The sequence below is a fragment of the Bufo gargarizans genome, chromosome 7 (assembly GCF_014858855.1).
Source record: "Bufo gargarizans isolate SCDJY-AF-19 chromosome 7, ASM1485885v1, whole genome shotgun sequence".
Taxonomy (NCBI): Eukaryota; Metazoa; Chordata; class Amphibia; order Anura; family Bufonidae; genus Bufo; species Bufo gargarizans.
Window position 1 is genome coordinate 126,912,865 of NC_058086.1, and position 19,256 is coordinate 126,932,120.

General features: G+C 46.5%; 1 protein-coding gene across 1 annotated transcript in view; it reads right to left on the reverse strand.

Moving 5' to 3' along the window:
• Window positions 1-19,256, reverse strand: part of LOC122943121 (complement factor H-related protein 5-like) — a 379,577-nt gene that overhangs the window by 299,581 nt on the left and 60,740 nt on the right. The window contains exon 2 of the mRNA XM_044300588.1: window positions 16,212-16,394. Within this exon, the coding sequence (XP_044156523.1) occupies window positions 16,212-16,394 (183 nt within the window). The remainder of the gene's footprint in view (window positions 1-16,211; window positions 16,395-19,256) is intronic.

Here is a 19,256-nt window from a genome sequence, read left to right on the forward strand (position 1 = left end):
GTGTCTCAAGAAGTTGATGAGGATGAGACACAGTTGTCAATAACTGAGGTTGTTAGGTCATCAAGTCAGGAGGATGAGCAGAATGAGGAGGTGGACGATTAAGTCACTGACTCAAACTGGGAAGATGGCAAGCCGAGTGAGGACAGCAGTACAGAGGGGGAGGGATCCGCAGTACGCAACAGGCTGGACGAGGCAAGGGTGTGGCCAAACTGGCCCACAACTGTTCCCCGGAGCACACCCTTGCGGAAATCTCCCTTGCCAAAGGGTAGGTGTTCCGCAGTCTGGAACGACAAAAGAATTGTAATTTGCAACCTGTGCCATACAAAAATGAGCAGGGGAGTGAACACTAGCAACATCACCACCACCAGCATGATCCGCCACATGGCATCAAAGCACCATAATAGGTGGGCCAAATGCCTGGGTCCACAATCGGTGTCTGTGGGTCACACCACTGCCTCCTCTTCCCCTTTGTTATGTGCTGACCAATCCCCTGTCAAAGGCACAGGCCAGGATGACTCCTGCTCTTCACCTGGACCTTTGCAAGCCCCATCAGTGACCACATCCACTTCCATAGTGCAGCGTACAAATGTCCTTACCCCAGGCATTTAAACACAAGCGTAAATACCCAGCCACGCACCCATAGGCATTAGTGCTAAATGTGCAGCTTTCCTAATTACTGGCCCTGGAAATGTTGATATTTAGGCTTGTGGACACTGAGGCCTACCACAGCCTGATGTCGGCGGCCGTCCCTCGTTACGCAGTCCCCAGCCGCCATTATTTTTCACGGTGTGCCGTGCCCGCTAGGGATGAGCGAACTCGAACTGTATAGTTCGGGTTCGTACCGAATTTTGGGGTGTCCGTGACACGGACCCGAACCCGGACATTTTCGTAAAAGTCCGGGTTCGGGTTCGGTGTTCGTCGCTTTCTTGGCGTTTTTGTGACGCTTTCTTGGCGCTTTTTGAAAGGCTGCAAAGCAGCCAATCAACAAGCGTCATACTACTTGCCCCAAGAGGCCGTCACAGCCATGCCTACTATTGGCATGGCTGTGATTGGCCAGAGCACCATGTGACCCAGCCTCTATTTAAGCTGGAGTCACATAGCGCCGCCCGTCACTCTGCTCTGATTAGCGTAGGGAGAGGTTGCAGCTGCGACAGTAGGGCGAGATTAGGCAGATTAACTCCTCCAAAGGACTTGATTAACTGATCGATCTGCAGCTGTGGATCATTGAGCTGCTGATCCTCAATTGCTCACTGTTTTTAGGCTGCCCAGACCGTTTGTCAGTCACATTTTTATGGGGTGATCGGCGGCCATTTTGTGTCTTGTGCGGTGCTGCGACCAAGTGCATCCAAGCTGCGACCAAGTGCATTTAACCCTCAATGGTGTGGTTGTTTTTTGGCTAAAGCCTACATCAGGGTGAAGCTGTCACACCAAGTGCATTTAACCAGCAATAGTCTGTTCATTTTTTGGCCATATACTAAATCAGGGGCAAGCTGCGCCTGTCACCAAGTGCATTTAACCCTCAATGGTGTGGTTGTTTTTTGGCTAAAGCCTACATCAGGGTGAAGCTGTCACACCAAGTGCATTTAACCAGCAATAGTCTGTTCATTTTTTGGCCATATACTACATCAGGGGCAAGCTGCGCCTGTCACCAAGTGCATTTAACCCTCAATGGTGTGGTTGTTTTTTGGCTAAAGCCTACATCAGGGTGAAGCTGTCACACCAAGTGCATTTAACCAGCAATAGTCTGTTCATTTTTTGGCCATATACTACATCAGGGGCAAGCTGCGCCTGTCACCAAGTGCATTTAACCCTCAATGGTGTGGTTGTTTTTTGGCTAAAGCCTACATCAGGGTGAAGCTGTCACACCAAGTGCATTTAACCAGCAATAGTCTGTTTATTTTTTGGCCATATACTACATCAGGGGCAAGCTGCGCCCGTCACCAAGTGCATTTAACCCTCAGTAGTGTGGTTGGTCAAGCTGTGACACCAAGTGCATTTAACCAGCAATAGTCTGTTCATTTTTTGGCCATATACTACATCAGGGGCAAGCTGCGCCCGTCACCAAGTGCATTTAACCAGCAATAGTGTGGTTATTTTTTGGCCATATCCCAGTCTAATTCTGTCACTAAATCCATACCGGTCACCCAGCGCCTAAATACTAGGCCTCAAATTTATATCCCGCTAAATCTCTCGTTACCGCTGTCCTGTTGTGGCTGGGAAAGTTATTTAGTGTCCGTCAAAGCACATTTTTTGTTCTGGGTTGAAGTACAATTCCCAATTTAGCAATTTCATAATTTAGTGGTTCCTGCTATATCAGAGCTATTTGAAATCTATCCCTAAAAGGGTATATAATATTCAAGGTGCACATAGGGTCATTCAGAATAACTTCACACACACCCGCTACTGTGCATTTCCAAGTCTAATTCTGTTACTAAACCCATACCTGTCACCCAGCGCCTAAATACTAGGCCTCAAATTTATATCCCGCTAAATCTCTCGTTACCGCTGTCCTGTTGTGGCTGGGAAAGTTATTTAGTGTCCGTCAAAGCACATTTTTTGTTCTGGGTTGAAATACAATTCCCAATTTAGCAATTTCATAATTTAGTGGTTTCTGCTATATCAGAGCTATTTGAAATCTATCCCTAAAAGGGTAGATCATATTGAAGGTGCACATAGGGTCATTCAGAATAACTTCACACACACCCGCTACTGTGCATTTCCAAGTCTAATTCTGTCACTAAACCCATACCTGTCACCCAGCGCCTAAATACTAGGCCTCAAATTTATATCCCGCTAAATCTCTCGTTACCGCTGTCCTGTTGTGGCTGGGAAAGTTATTTAGTGTCCGTCAAAGCACATTTTTTGTTCTGGGTTGAAATACAATTCCCAATTTAGCAATTTCATAATTTAGTGGTTTCTGCTATATCAGAGCTATTTGAAATCTATCCCTAAAAGGGTATATAATATTCAAGGTGCACATAGGGTCATTCAGAATAACTTCACACACACACGCTACTGTGCATATCCCAGTCTAATTCTGTCACTAAATCCATACCTGTCACCCAGCGCCTAAATACTAGGCCTCAAATTTATATCCCGCTAAATCTCTCGTTACCGCTGTACTGTTGTTGCTGGGCAAGATATTTAGTGTCCGTCAAAGCACATTTTTTGTTCTGGGTTGAAATACAATTCCCAATTTAGCAATTTCATAATTTAGTGGTTCCTGCTATATCAGAGCTATTTGAAATCTATCCCAAAAAGGGTATATAATATTCAAGGTGCACATAGGGTCATTCAGAATAACTTCACACACACGCTTCTGTGCATTTCCAAGTCTAATTCTGTCACTAAATCCATACCGGTCACCCAGCGCCTAAATACTAGGCCTCAAATTTATATCCCGCTAAATCTCTCGTTACCGCTGTCCTGTTGTAGCTGGGAAAGTTATTTAGTGTCCGTCAAAGCACATTTTTTGTTCTGGGTTGAAGTACAATTCCCAATTTAGCAATTTCATAATTTAGTGGTTCCTGCTATATCAGAGCTATTTGAAATCTATCCCAAAAAGGGTATATAATATTCAAGGTGCACATAGGGTCATTCAGAATAACTTCACACACACGCTACTGTGCATTTCCAAGTCTAATTCTGTTAGTAAATCCATACCGGTCACCCAGCGCCTAAATACTAGGCCTCAAATTTATATCCCGCTGAATTTGAATACAATACATTGGGCCAAATAATATATTTGTTGTTGTGGTGAACCATAACAATGAGAAAAACATCTAGTAAGGGACGCGGACGTGGACATGGTCGTGGTGGTGTTAGTGGACCCTCTGGTGCTGGGAGAGGACGTGGCCGTTCTGCCACATCCACACGTCCTAGTGTACCAACTACCTCAGGTCCCAGTAGCCGCCAGAATTTACAGCGATATATGGTGGGGCCCAATGCCGTTCTAAGGATGGTAAGGCCTGAGCAGGTACAGGCATTAGTCAATTGGGTGGCCGACAGTGGATCCAGCACGTTCACATTATCTCCCACCCAGTCTTCTGCAGAAAGCGCACAGATGGCGCCTGAAAACCAACCCCATCAGTCTGTCACATCACCCCCATGCATACCAGGGAAAGTGTCTCAGCCTCAAGTTATGCAGCAGTCTCTTATGCTGTTTGAAGACTCCGCTGGCAGGGTTTCCCAAGGGCATCCACCTAGCCCTTCCCCAGCGGTGAAAGACATAGAATGCACTGACGCACAACCACTTATGTTTCCTGATGATGAGGACATGGGAATACCACCTCAGCATGTCTCTGATGATGACGAAACACAGGTGCCAACTGCTGCGTCTTTCTGCAGTGTGCAGACTGAACAGGAGGTCAGGGATCAAGACTGGGTGGAAGACGATGCAGGGGACGATGAGGTCCTAGACCCCACATGGAATGAAGGTCGTGCCACTGACTTTCACAGTTCGGAGGAAGAGGCAGTGGTGAGACCGAGCCAACAGCGTAGCAAAAGAGGGAGCAGTGGGCAAAAGCAGAACACCCGCCGCCAAGAGACTCCGCCTGCTACTGACCGCCGCCATCTGGGACCGAGCACCCCAAAGGCAGCTTCAAGGAGTTCCCTGGCATGGCACTTCTTCAAACAATGTGCTGACGACAAGACCCGAGTGGTTTGCACGCTGTGCCATCAGAGCCTGAAGCGAGGCATTAACGTTCTGAACCTGAGCACAACCTGCATGACCAGGCACCTGCATGCAAAGCATGAACTGCAGTGGAGTAAACACCTTAAAACCAAGGAAGTCACTCAGGCTCCCCCTGCTACCTCTTCTGCTGCTGCCGCCTCGGCCTAATCTGCTGCTGCCGCCTCGGCCTCTTCCTCCGCCTCTGGAGGAACGTTGGCACCTGCCGCCCAGCAAACAGGGGATGTACCACCAACACCACCACCACCACCTCCGTCACCAAGCGTCTCAACCATGTCACACGCCAGCGTTCAGCTCTCCATCTCACAAACATTTGATAGAAAGCGTAAATTCCCACCTAGCCACCCTCGATCCCTGGCCCTGAATGCCAGCATTTCTAAACTACTGGCCTATGAAATGCTGTCATTTAGGCTGGTGGACACAGACAGCTTCAAACAGCTCATGTCGCTTGCTGTCCCACAGTATGTTGTTCCCAGCCGGCACTACTTCTCCAAGAGAGCCGTGCCTTCCCTGCACAACCAAGTATCCGATAAAATCAAGTATGCACTGCGCAACGCCATCTGTAGCAAGGTCCACCTAACCACAGATACGTGGACCAGTAAGCACGGCCAGGGACGCTATATCTCCCTAACTGCACACTGGGTAAATGTAGTGGCAGCTGGGCCCCAGGCGGAGAGCTGTTTGGCGCACGTCCTTCCGCCGCCAAGGATCGCAGGGCAACATTCTTTGCCTCCTGTTGCCACCTCCTCCTTCTCGGCTTCCTCCTCCTCTTCTTCCACCTGCTCATCCAGTCAGCCACACACCTTCACCACCAACTTCAGCACAGCCCGGGGTAAACGTCAGCAGGCCATTCTGAAACTCATATGTTTGGGGGACAGGCCCCACACCGCACAGGAGTTGTGGCGGGGTATTGAACAACAGACCGACGAGTGGTTGCTGCCGGTGAGCCTCAAGCCCGGCCTGGTGGTGTGTGATAATGGGCGAAATCTCGTTGCAGCTCTGGGACTAGCCAATTTGACGCACATCCCTTGCTTGGCGCTTGTGCTGAATTTGGTGGTGCAGAAGTTCATTCACAACTACCCCGACATGTCAGAGCTGCTGCATAAAGTGCGGGCCGTCTGTTCGCGCTTCCGGCGTTCACATCCTGCTGCTGCTCGCCTGTCTGCGCTACAGCGTAACTTCGGCCTTCCCGCTCACCGCCTCATATGCGACGTGCCCACCAGGTGGAACTCCACCTTGCACATGCTGGACAGACTGTGCGAGCAGCAGCAGGCCATAGTGGAGTTTCAGCTGCAGCACGCACGGGTCAGTCGCACTACAGAACAGCACCACTTCACCACCAATGACTGGGCCTCCATGCGAGACCTGTGTGCCCTGTTGCGCTGTTTTGAGTACTCCACCAACATGGCCAGTGGCGATGACACCGTTATCAGCGTTACAATACCACTTCTATGTCTCCTTGAGAAAACACTTAGGGCGATGATGGAAGAGGAGGTGGCCCAGGAGGAGGAGGAGGAGGAGGAAGAGGGGTCATTTTTAGCACTTTCAGGCCAGTCTCTTCGAAGTGACTCAGAGGGAGGTTTTTTGCAACAGCAGAGGCCAGGTACAAATGTGGCCAGCCAGGGCCCACTACTGGAGGACGAGGAGGACGAGGATGAGGAGGAGGTGGAGGAGGATGAGGATGAAGCATGGTCACAGCGGGGTGGCACCCAACGCAGCTCGGGTCCATCACTGGTGCGTGGCTGGGGGGAAAGGCAGGACAATGACGATACGCCTCCCACAGAGGACAGCTTGTCCTTACCCCTGGGCAGCCTGGCACACATGAGCGACTACATGCTGCAGTGCCTGCGCAACGACAGCAGAGTTGCCCACATTTTAACCTGTGCGGACTACTGGGTTGCCACCCTGCTGGATCCACGCTACAAAGACAATGTGCCCACCTTACTTCCTGCACTGGAGCGTGATAGGAAGATGTGCGAGTACAAGCGCACGTTGGTAGACGCGCTACTGAGAGCATTCCCAAATGTCACAGGGGAACAAGTGGAAGCCCAAGGCCAAGGCAGAGGAGGAGCAAGAGGTCGCCAAGGCAGCTGTGTCACGGCCAGCTCCTCTGAGGGCAGGGTTAGCATGGCAGAGATGTGGAAAACTTTTGTCAACACGCCACAGCTAACTGCACCACCACCTGATACGCAACGTGTTAGCAGGAGGCAACATTTCACTAACATGGTGGAACAGTACGTGTGCACACCCCTCCACGTACTGACTGATGGTTCGGCCCCATTCAACTTCTGGGTCTCTAAATTGTCCACGTGGCCAGAGCTAGCCTTTTATGCCTTGGAGGTGCTGGCCTGCCCGGCAGCCAGCGTTTTGTCTGAACGTGTATTCAGCACGGCAGGGGGCGTCATTACAGACAAACGCAGCCGCCTGTCTACAGCCAATGTAGACAAGCTGACGTTCATAAAAATGAACCAGGCATGGATCCCACAGGACCTGTCCGTCCCTTGTCCAGATTAGACATTAACTACCTCCCCATAACCATATATTATTGGACTCCAGGGCACTTCCTCATTCAATCCTATTTTTATTTTCATTTTACCATTATATTGCAAGGCTACCCAAAGTTGAATGAACCTCTCCTCTGTCTGGGTGCCAGGGCCTAAATATATGCCAATGGACTGTTGCAGTGGTGGCTGACGTGAAGCCTCATTCTCTGCTATGACATGCAGACTGATTCTCTGCTGACATGAAGCCAGATTGTCTGTTACGGGACCTCTCTCCTCTGCCTGGGTGCTGGGCCTGAATTTATGACAATGGACTGTTGCAGTGGTGGCTGACGTGAAGCCTGATTCTCTGCTATGACATGCAGACTAATTCTCTGCTGACATGAAGCCAGATTGTCTGTTACGGGACCTCTCTCCTCTGCCTGGGTGCTGGGCCTAAATTTATGACAATGGACTGTTGCAGTGGTGGCTGACGTGAAGCCTGATTCTCTGCTATGACATGCAGACTGATTCTCTGCTGACATGAAGCCAGATCCTCTGTTACGGGACCTCTCTCCTCTGCCTGGGTGCTGGGCCTAAATTTATGAAAATGGACTCTTACAGTGGTGGGTGACGTGAAGCCTGATTCTCTGCTATGACATGAAGACTGATTCTCTGCTGACATGAAGCCAGATCCTCTGTTACGGGACCTCTCTCCTCTGCCTGGGTGCTGGGCCTAAATATCTGACAATGGACTGTTGCATTGGTGGCTGACGTGAAGCCTGATTCTCTGCTATGATATGAAGACTGATTCTCTGCTGACATGAAGCCAGATTGTCTGTTACGGGACCTCTCTCCTCTGCCTGGGTGCTGGGCCTGAATTTATGACAATGGACTGTTGCAGTGGTGGCTGACGTGAAGCCTGATTCTCTGCTATGACATGCAGACTAATTCTCTGCTGACATGAAGCCAGATTGTCTGTTACGGGACCTCTCTCCTCTGCCTGGGTGCTGGGCCTAAATTTATGACAATGGACTGTTGCAGTGGTGGCTGACGTGAAGCCTGATTCTCTGCTATGACATGCAGACTGATTCTCTGGTGACATGAAGCCAGATCCTCTGTTACGGGACCTCTCTCCTCTGCCTGGGTGCTGGGCCTAAATTTATGACAATGGACTCTTACAGTGGTGGGTGACGTGAAGCCTGATTCTCTGCTATGACATGAAGACTGATTCTCTGCTGACATGAAGCCAGATCCTCTGTTACGGGACCTCTCTCCTCTGCCTGGGTGCTGGGCCTAAATATCTGACAATGGACTCTTACAGTGGTGGGTGACGTGAAGCCTGATTCTCTGCTATGATATGAAGACTGATTCTCTGCTGACATGAAGCCAGATTGTCTGTTACGGGACCTCTCTCCTCTGCCTGGGTGCTGGGCCTAAATTTATGAAAATGGACTCTTACAGTGGTGGGTGACGTGAAGCCTGATTCTCTGCTATGACATGAAGACTGTTTCTCTGCTGACATGAAGCCAGATTGTCTGTTACGGGACCTCTCTCCTCTGCCTGGGTGCCGGGGCCTAAATATCTGAGAATGGACTGTTCCAGTGGTGGGTGACGGGAAGCCAGATTCTCTGCTATGGAACCTCTCTCCAATTGATTTTGGTTAATTTTTATTTATTTAATTTTTATTTTAATTCATTTCCCTATCCACATTTGTTTGCAGGGGATTTACCTACATGTTGCTGCCTTTTGCAGCCCTCTAGCCCTTTCCTGGGCTGTTCTACAGCCGTTTTAGTGCCGAAAAGTTCGGGTCCCCATTGACTTCAATGGGGTTCGGGTTCGGGACGAAGTTCGGATCGGGTTCGGATCCCGAACCCGAACATTTCCGGGATGTTCGGCCGAACTTCTCGAACACGAACATCCAGGTGTTCGCTCAACTCTAGTGCCCGCCTTACACCAGCATGTGTCCTGTAACATCAACCGTGCCCTGACCAACGCAGTTACTGGGAAGGTCCTCTTAACCACTGACACATGGACAAGTGCTTGTGGCCAGGGATGCTACATTTTCCTGACGGCACACTGAACGTTGTGGAGGCCGGGAGAGAGTTATACCTTGGGATGGAACAGGTGCTACAGACACCAAGGATTGTAGGCCCTAATTCCATCAGGGTTTCCGCCACCATCTACGTTAGTGGCTCCAACCCCCGCTTCTCCTCTTTTGCCTCCTCCCCCACTTCCACCTCAGAATTATCCTCTTGCAGCACCAGTCAGTAGCTGTTAGCAGTGTAGCACTGCAATGGGGAAGCATCAACAGGCCATGCTTAAGCTGATCTGCTTAGGTTACAAACAGCACACTGCCGCAGAGCTGTGGCAGGGGATAAGAGACCAGACTGTGCTGTGACTCTTGCCACTCAACCTAGAACCAGGCATGGTTGTGTCTGATAATGGCCGTAACTTGGTGGCTGCTATGGAGCTTGGCAAGCTCACACACATCCCATGCCTAGCCCACGTCTTCAACTTAGTGGTTCAGCAGTTTCTGAAAACTTAACATAATTTGCCTGAGCTACTGGTGAAGGTGCGCCGCGTGTTTGCTTATTTCCGCACGTCATCGATAGCTTTCGCCGGTCTGTCAACACTGCAGCAGTGCTTACATTTGCCAGCTCATCGACTGTTGTGCGACATGAGCCTGCACTGGAAATCCACGTTCCACACGTTGGCCATGCTTTGTGAGCAGCAGAGGGCAGTAGAGGAATACCAGCTGCAACATGGTCATCGCCTTTTCAGTCAGCTTCCGCTCTTCACATGCGACGAGTGGGCATGAATGTCAGACCTCTGTGAGGTTTTAAGAAACTTTGAGGAATCAACACAGATGGTGAGCGGCGATAACGCTATTATCAGCATCACCATCCCACTTCTGTGTCTACTCAAACGCTCACTGCTTACAATGAAGGTCGAACCCTTTGCAAGTGGAAGAGGTGGAAATTCAATCTGTTCAGAGTGGATGGGCAGAAGAAGAGGATGAGGAGATTGAGAGAGTCATGTTATCCTGCAAGTTTATCCAGAGGAAGGCACAAAAAAACAAACCCTGTGAGGTAGAAGCCAATATTCCTCATTTTAGCGGAAAAAAAATTCTTACTGACTCCAATCAGGCAATCAGAATAATCCCTGGGTCGGCGACCCTTCTCCTGAAATGTAATAACTATAACCGGTAATATTATTGCACTCCAGAAATACATCCAGGCCCCTCTTGAACTCTTATAGTGAGTTCACCATCACCTTCTCTGGAGCAGAGTTCCATAGACTCTTACAGTAAAGAATTTTCTTTTATGTTTGTGAAAACATAGAAACCTTCTTTCCTCTAAACGCAGAGGATGTCGCCTCATCATAGTCACAGTCCTGGGTATAAATAGATCATGGGGGAGAACTCTGTACTGCCCCCAGAGCCGGACTGTGGATAAAAACCAGCCCTGGAAAAAGTTGCATACAAGCCCCACAGAGGGGGAGGGGGTCTTTACTATTTGGTGGCATAGAGGGGGGGCCTGTACTATATGGCAGCACAGAGAGAGAGCCTGTACTATATGGTGGCACAAAGGGGGGAGTCTGTACTATCTGGGGGCACAGAGGGGTTCTGTACTATATGGGGGCACAGAGGAGGGAAATTTTAATAAATGTACAGTAGTAAAATATAACATGTCCTATTTTTGTCCGCGCTTTGCTGACAAGAATAGGCATTTATATTGCAAATTGCAACATGGACGGATTCCGTTTTTTTGCGGATCCGTGGTTTGCAGATCGCAAAAAAACGGCATGGTCGTGTGCATGCGGCCTTAGGGAGAACTTTTCATGACAGTCTGGGGCGAAAGGAGAAGAAAAAAGGTAACGCCATTTAGAGAAACATCAGTTATAAGTGACTGGATTAACCAGCTCAGCTCCCCCTTAATGACCAGACCACTATTTACAATTCTGCACTACACTACTTTCACCGTTTATTGCTCGGTCATGCAACTTGCCATCAAAAATAATTTTACCTCCTTTTCTTCTCACTCATAGAGCTTTCATTTGGCGGTATTTCATTGCTGCTGACATTTTTACTTTTTTTGTTATTAATCGAAATTTACCTAAATTTTTGCAAAAAAATGACATTTTTCACTTTTAGTTGTAAAATTTTTCAAAAAAAGACTACATTTCTATATAAATTTTTCTCTAAATGTATTGTTCTACATGTCTTTGATAAAAAAAAAATGTTTGGGTAAAAAAAAAATGGTTTGGGTAAAAGGTATAGCATTTACAAACTATGGTACAAAAATGTGAATTTACGCTTTTTGAAGCAGCTCTGACTTTCTGAGCACCTGTCATGTTTCCTGAGGTTCTACAATGCCCAGACAGTAGAAAAACCCCACAAATGACCCCATTTCGGAAAGTAGACACCGTAAGGTATTCGCTGATGGGCATAGTGAGTTCATAGAGCTTTTTATTTTTTTTGTCACAAGTTAGCGGAAAATTTGGATTTTTTCTTTATTTTTTCTTACAAAGTCTCATATTCAACTTACTTGTGACAAAAAATAAAAACTTCCATTAACTCGCTATGCTCATCACGAAATACCTTGGGGTGTCTTCTTTCCAAAATGGGGACACTTGTGGGGTATTTATACTGCCCTGGCATTTTGGGGGCCCTAATGCGTGAGAAGTAGTTTGAAATCAAAATGTGTAAAAAATGCCCTGTGAAATCCTAAAGGTGCTCTTTGGAATGTGGGCCCCTTTGCCCACCTATGCTGCAAAAAAGTGTCACGCATGTGGTATCGCCATACTCAGGAGAAGTCGGGCAATGTGTTTTGGGGTGTCTTTTTACACATGCCCATGCTGGGTGAGATAAATATCTCTGTCAAATGACAACTTTGTATAAAAAATTCTAGAAACTCGCCATGCCCCTCACGGAATACCTTGGGGTGTCTTCTTTCCAAAATGGGGTCACTTGTGGGGTAGTTATACTGCCCTGGCATTTTAGGGGCCCTAATGCGTGAGAAGTAGTTTAAATTCCAAATGTGTTAAAAATGCCCTGTGAAATCCTAAAGGTGCTCTTTAGAATGTGGGCCCCTTTGCCCACCTATGCTGCAAAAAAGTGTCACAGATGTGGTATCGCCGTACTTGCAAGAAGTAGGGCAATGTGTTTTGGGGTGTATTTTTACATATACCCATGCTGGGTGAGAGAAATATCTCTCTAAAAGTCAACTTTTCCCATTTTGTTATACAAAGTTGTCATTATAGAGATTTCTCTCACCCAGCATGGGCATGTGTAAAAAGACACCCCAAAACACATTGCCCAACTTCTCCTGAGTATGGCGATACCACATGTGTAACACTTTTTTGCAGCCTAGATGCGCAAAGGGGCCCAAATTCTTTTTAGGAGGGCATTTTTAGACATTTGGATCCCAGACTTCTTCTCACGCTTTAGGGCCCCTAAAATGCCAGGGCAGTATAAATACCCCACATGTGATCCCATTTTGGAAAGAAGATACCACAAGGTATTCAATGAGGGGCATGGCGAGTTCATAGAAGATTGCACAAGTTAGCAGAAATTTTTTTATTTTTTTTTTCTCACAAAGTCTCCCTTTCCGCTAACTTGGGACAAAAAGTTCAATCTTTCATGGACTCAATATGCCCCTCAGCGAATACCTTGGGGTGTCTTCTTTGCAAAAGGGGGTCACATGTGGGGTATTTATACTGTCCTGACATTTTAGAGGCCCTAAAGCATGAGAAGTCTGGAATCTAAATGTCTAAAATATTTTACGCATTTGGATTCCGTTAGGGGTATGGTGAGTTCATGTGAGATTTTATTTTTTGTCACAAGTTAGTGGAATATGAGACTTTGTAAGAAAACAAATAATTATAATAATTTCCGCTAACTTGTGCCAAAAAAATGCCTGAATGGAGCCTTACAGGGGGGTGATCAATGACAGGGGGGTGATCAGGGAGTCTATATGGGGTGATCACCCCCCTGTAAGGCTCCATTCAGACGTCCTTATGTGTTTTGTGAATCCGCAAAACACGGACACCGCAGATCCGCAAAACACATACGGACATCTGAATGGAGCCTTCCAGGGGGGTGATCAATGACAGGGGGGTGATCAATGAGTCTATATGGGGTGATCAGGGGGGTTAATAAGGGGTTAATAAGTGACAGGGGGGGTGTAGTGTAGTGGTGTTTGGTGCTACTTTACGGAGCTGCCTGTGTCCTCTGGTGGTCGATCCAAGCAAAAGGGACCACCAGAGGACCAGGTAGCAGGTATATTAGACGCTGTTATCAAAACAGCGTCTAATATACCTTTTTAGGGTTAAAATTTTTTTTGCATCTACAGCCTGCCAGCGAACGATCGCCGCTGGCAGGCTGTAGATCAGCTAGTTTACCTGCACTTCCTCTCAACGTGCGCCTGTGTGCACGCGTTCACAGGAAATCTCACGTCTCACGAGATAACGCCCCAGCGCGTCCAGGAGGAATAACAGGGCCGCCGCAAAGACGCAATCCTGCGTGCGGCGGTCCTGAGGAGGTTAAATACTTAATAAGTATTCTGTGTCCAAACCTTGTAAAATGTATATTATTAGCAAGTAATGTAGTTATTAGTTAATTTTCAATGAGGTGCCATTAGCCTAATCTGGCTACGGCACCAACATACAACGATTATCACGTGGCTGACCCTTGGCCTGCCGCAACAATACCTTGCCCCGGCCCTGTTGATCTACCAGATTGCGCTGACCAGTCCAGATATGACCTGAGTCAGCAGTGTTACCAGTCGAGACTTCAGTCCAATGCTTCGGAGATTTGCCCAAGCCCTGACTGCACTCTGCCATAGTGACAACCAGCTATAGCAACACACTCAGGAAGTCTGCGCTGGGAAGGGGGAGGTTAAGGGAGAAGAGAGTGAAACAGCAGCTGGTACAGTTCATTGAGGGGGCATGGCACACTATATAATAAGCAGCAGTAGGCACAGTTCATGGGGAAGGAATAGCACACTATATAATAAGCAGCAGGCACAGTACAGGGGAAGTACAGCACACTATAAAAGGCAGCAGCAGGCACAGTTCATCGGGTAAGGCAAGGTGCACACATGTGAGATCAGATTCCGGTATTATGTTCAATAATAGGAGCGGAACCCACCCATTCATAAATTCCTTTGAGGGTCGTTTCCAAAATAGGGCCACTTTTCAGGGTCCCTTTTATTATTTTATTTTAGAGCCTCTGCAATTGTCATATGTGTAAATCGTGACATTTGGCCTCAAGTTTACATGGTGCCCTAGTACTCCTGAGTCCTATTGTACTGTATGTCCTGGGCAAAAAATGTGTGCCACATGTAGGGTGTCTTTTAAAACCAGTATATACTTAATTTGTTACATTACTTTAGCATCTATTATACCCTTACTTGCTAAAGTTGCATAAAAGATTATATAAAAGATTATATAATATATACAAATATTAGCCATCCCCAGATAGGGTCTATTTTTTTCTAATAGAAACTCTAAAACCAGGGAACATGGTTTTAGAGTGGCACAAGCAGACCACATCATATTGGGTATCGAAATGGAATATTAAACCTTTGGGAAAATGCCATTTTCACTTTGCACTTTGTCTGCTCACATTAATTTCAACAAAACACCTGCATATTAAAAACGCTCACCAGACCATTTGATAAATTTAGTCAAGGGAGTGGTTTCCAAAATGGGGACACTTCTTGTGCATTTCTATTTCTATTTTACGCCCTCTGCAGTTGTCGTTCAATGTTGTAAAACCACCAAATTAGGCCACAAATACACATGGTTCTGGTTGCTTCAGACTCCTGTAGTGTGTCCAAAAAGCAGTTTAAGACCACAGGGGCGTATTGTGTAACAAAATGTTGGGTGCTTTTTCTCCTATACCACTTTTGAAAATGAAAAATTGACACTTAACATGATATTTAGAGTTGGGCGAATCGGGTTTGGACTGCTCTGAACCCAATTTGTTTTAGTTTATAATATGCACTCTGTACCCCAGTAAAACATATGGGCTCCGCTGAGGCCCTCTTCTTTTAGCCACAAGTAACACAAGACTTGCTTAGTCTCGTGCCTGTGACATTACATTTCGGTTCTGCGCATACATTACTGTTTCAAAATCCAAAGCCGAACTTGGATTTGTGCCTAATTAATGAAGCTGAGTTCGGCTTCTGATTTTGAAACAGTAATGTATGCGCAGAACTAAACTGTAACGTCACAGGCATGAGACTAAGCAAGGCTCATGTTACTTCTGGCTAGAAGAAGAAGGCCTGTAACCTGTGACATGGTGTCAAAAGCATGCCATCAAAACCTGCCCTGCAAATGCCAAACGGCACGCATGCGCAAACACTGGAAACATGGATACATCTGAATTGCATTACTGTTATACTTATTATATGAAAATTAGAAGCTCTTTGCGCACATTTTTTATCAAAACTGTGTCAGGCCCATCCATCAGTGACAGTGTGGCTTCCAACAGATAAGACCTACACTATAAGACTTGCCACTCATGGCCCAAAAAAATTAAAATCAGGGCAATATAGATTCCAGCTATATCATACTCGTTCAGTAATTTTGTTGGAAATAGGTCCTTGGTGTATTCAGTATGTCCATAAATTGTTAGGGTGATTTAGCGCTGGTCTTAGTCCATGTCCGCTGCAGCTTGATACAAAGGCCTCTACATAACTTAGGCACATGATGTGTCGGCTGTTCAACAAGATTACATTTACGCCAGCTCCCTTGTTTTCCCCGTCCAAACCACTCCCCCATTTTCTCAGAACTTGAGAAAAAAGGCGTAAGTGGCATACATGTGGAAAAAGGTGCCAATTCTGCCGCAAAAGACTTTTGAGAGACAGTTTGCAACTTAAATATGTTCTGCCTCATAACCTTATGTGGTGCATCAGGTCCTCTTACTACTATACATATACTATGTAATTACTTTTACTGCAATACATCTAATATTTATCCACTTTTTCGACCATAAAACACTGAAAAATGGAGAAGGTTTAGATTTGAATTACCTTTGCATTGGCCTTTAGCAATATGCCACCAAATTCCTTCAATACATGCCATTTTAATGGGTCCATCCTGGGTGTATTCCGGAAGGCAGACAAAATTAGCTACTTTACCAGGTGGGTAAGTTTCATCGTGCCATTCACCTTGTAACTGAGCTCCTTTTATTTGCTCAGGTTTTTCACAGTGATCTAAAATAAGAGAAAATGGATATTAAATAAAGTCTTCAATAATTAATGAGCTGACACATTTTGAACTAAAAGAAAATGTGAATAAACCACATACTGTGAATTCAGACAGTAGGCAGGGCTGTTTTTATAGATGGAGCCGCCCTAGGCACCAAGTCTGAATACTCCCTATCGGAGCTCAAGTTGAAAGAAGGTGTTGCCAAATCGAGCAGGTAAAGCAAATAGGTTGATGGGTCCAGTAATACCACAGAGGGGCAGTATTTTGTGCTATACAGTGGTATCTGGTTCTGTGCAACACAGTATACTGACCCAGCAGAACCAAATACCACAGTGTAGATGTCACAAATACAAGGTAGGGGAGGGACACCAAATTAGGCCTCAAGGCTATGGAGAGGGAAAAGGTCACCTCCTAGGAAGCCCCTAAACCTGGTCATGACGCCTATCATTATGTATAGACCCTGAAGGTGGGAAAATACATATGCCGTAACCTATACCCTAGGAGCCATGAAATGCCCTAGGCATAAGACTACTGACTCTTTCCTAAGTGAATAAACCAGCGTCTCCCTGTGGCTAATAAACAACAAGCACAGAGGAATAAAACGAATACAAGGAACAGTACAATTAATCTTATAGAAAATATTTGAGCAGGAACACAGGCAAGGTCCACACACAAACTCTTCTAAATCCAAGCAGAGAATATCAACCGCATGATATGAAGTGTGAGACCACACTAACTAGGGAATGCAGTAATGACTACCGGCTGCCCCTGACAAGAGGCATGGCCATTACCAAACCGTAACACTGAGAATCAAGAGACTGTCAGTTAACCTCACGTGCAGTCAGTATCTCTGATCTCCTAACCTGTCACAGAAGGTACCTTGACAGTAGCATAATATACTGCCCCCGCAGAACCAAATACCAGCAGAACTTCTTGATGCACTGTGGTGTTTTGATCTGTATTGTGGTATTTGGCTCAGCTGGGAGAGCATATTGTACTGTACCGTGGTATGTGGTTCTGCTGCGGAACCAAATAAAATAGTACAAGACAAAATTCTATCTCGGCAGAAACAACTATCACAGTGCAGCACAATATCCTGCCCCAGCAGCACAAAATACCTCCCCAGAAGCTGCCCCTCTGTGGTGGCCAGTGCCACCACCATGTTCTCTCCTCCTCCTCCAGTTGTCTTAGATTTGGAGGAGGGGGCTGAGTAGGTGAGATGCAGGTCAGAGTAGGGAGCCAACTCTACTTACAGCATACTGGCTGCCTGCCAGCACTACGAAACATATAGGAGAATAGAGCACCACGTGCCTCTTACATCCAGTGACATCTCTTGTGATGTAGACGTTCTCTTTTCTGTCTGGTCTTTGCAGAGTTTGTTACACAGACATGTTAGATTTCTAAATTTCACCATCAACCTCCCCACCATTTCAACACAAACTATCCTGGTGTCCCAAAATGTTATCCTGCTGCCACTCCAAATACTGTGTCCACTGTGCTCCCCAATGCCCCCAAATACTATACTGCTGAAACAATAGTGACCCAATAGAAATAATGGGGGAGATTTGTCAAAACGGGTGCAAAGGAAAACTGAATTAGTTGTGTAACACCCCCAAGTGGCATTGCCACTCCTACACACTGCTTCTGTCTATATCTGCAATAACCATGTCATCTTATGCCTTTATTCCAGAGCCTTCAAGTAGTGTGCATTTATTTTTATGCATTTGTATTGTTCATTCAATAACCTGGTTCTCCAGTGGGTGGCAGTATACTTGGCAGTGCTACTTTACAGAGGGTGGAACCTGGCTTTCCAGCTCTCTTATACTCTCCTCCAAGGAGCAAGTACGTTCTTGGTAGAACCAGTTAGTTCCTGTACTCCATGCTATAGGGAGGAAAGCAGATGCTCGTCCCTGGTGGGACTGAGCTCTCCCTAAAAGCCAACCAGGACAAGAAGTTCCTAGGATCACAGTGGGAGACAGACTTAGAACAACAGCATCAAGCAGAAAGGAAAACATTCCTATTTAATATTGCTGACATAATAGAGCTGAGAAAGCTACAGCATAGCAGAGCTAAGAGAGTACACTACAGATTCAGCAGAGAGAAGTTTGTTTTGCAGAAGTTTTTTGCCTGCCAAAGTTCTGCTAAAACCTGTTGGGAACCAAGACAAGTACTGTGGATTGTTTGGATTATCGTTAATGAAAAGTAAAGCAATTGTTGAACTTCCATACAACCAAGTCTAAACTCAACTTTAGTTCTACACTATCCAAGTTAACTACCCTTTTGCACCGCTTCGGACGGCCACGTCTGGGATCCAATCGTATCCAGGTAAGGAGCACCGTGACACATGTATACAACATCTACAGAGAAATTGTAGGCCACCCTACACCACTCTGGCAATCCTACCCTCTACAAAGGGGACTCCAAGTCCTCGTTGCTCAACTGCAACTGGAGTCACGATTACTTGCTCTATAAAAGAGGGACATATTTCGTAGAAACCTCCTATGGGGCAAGGGATTCCCCAAACGTTGAACCTGTCCATAGCAGTTGGCCATAGCAACCAATCGCATTCCACCTTTCATTTTTCAAAGCTCCTTTGGAAATTGAAAGGTAGAATCTGATTGGTTGCTATGTGCAACTAAGCCACTTTGAATTCTCCCCTAATGTCCCTATAGTGTCTCCAGCAATTATAATGCCCCCTAGAGTGCCCCCCGGTAATAATAATGTCCGCTAAAATGTCCCCAATAATAATAATGGTACAACCCTACATTGTGCTTCCAGTAATAATTGCTGTATAGTGTCCCCAAAACGATGTCCCCCTAATATGCCCCTGTAATGAAATATTAATTATTCTGTATTTTACGCCTTGT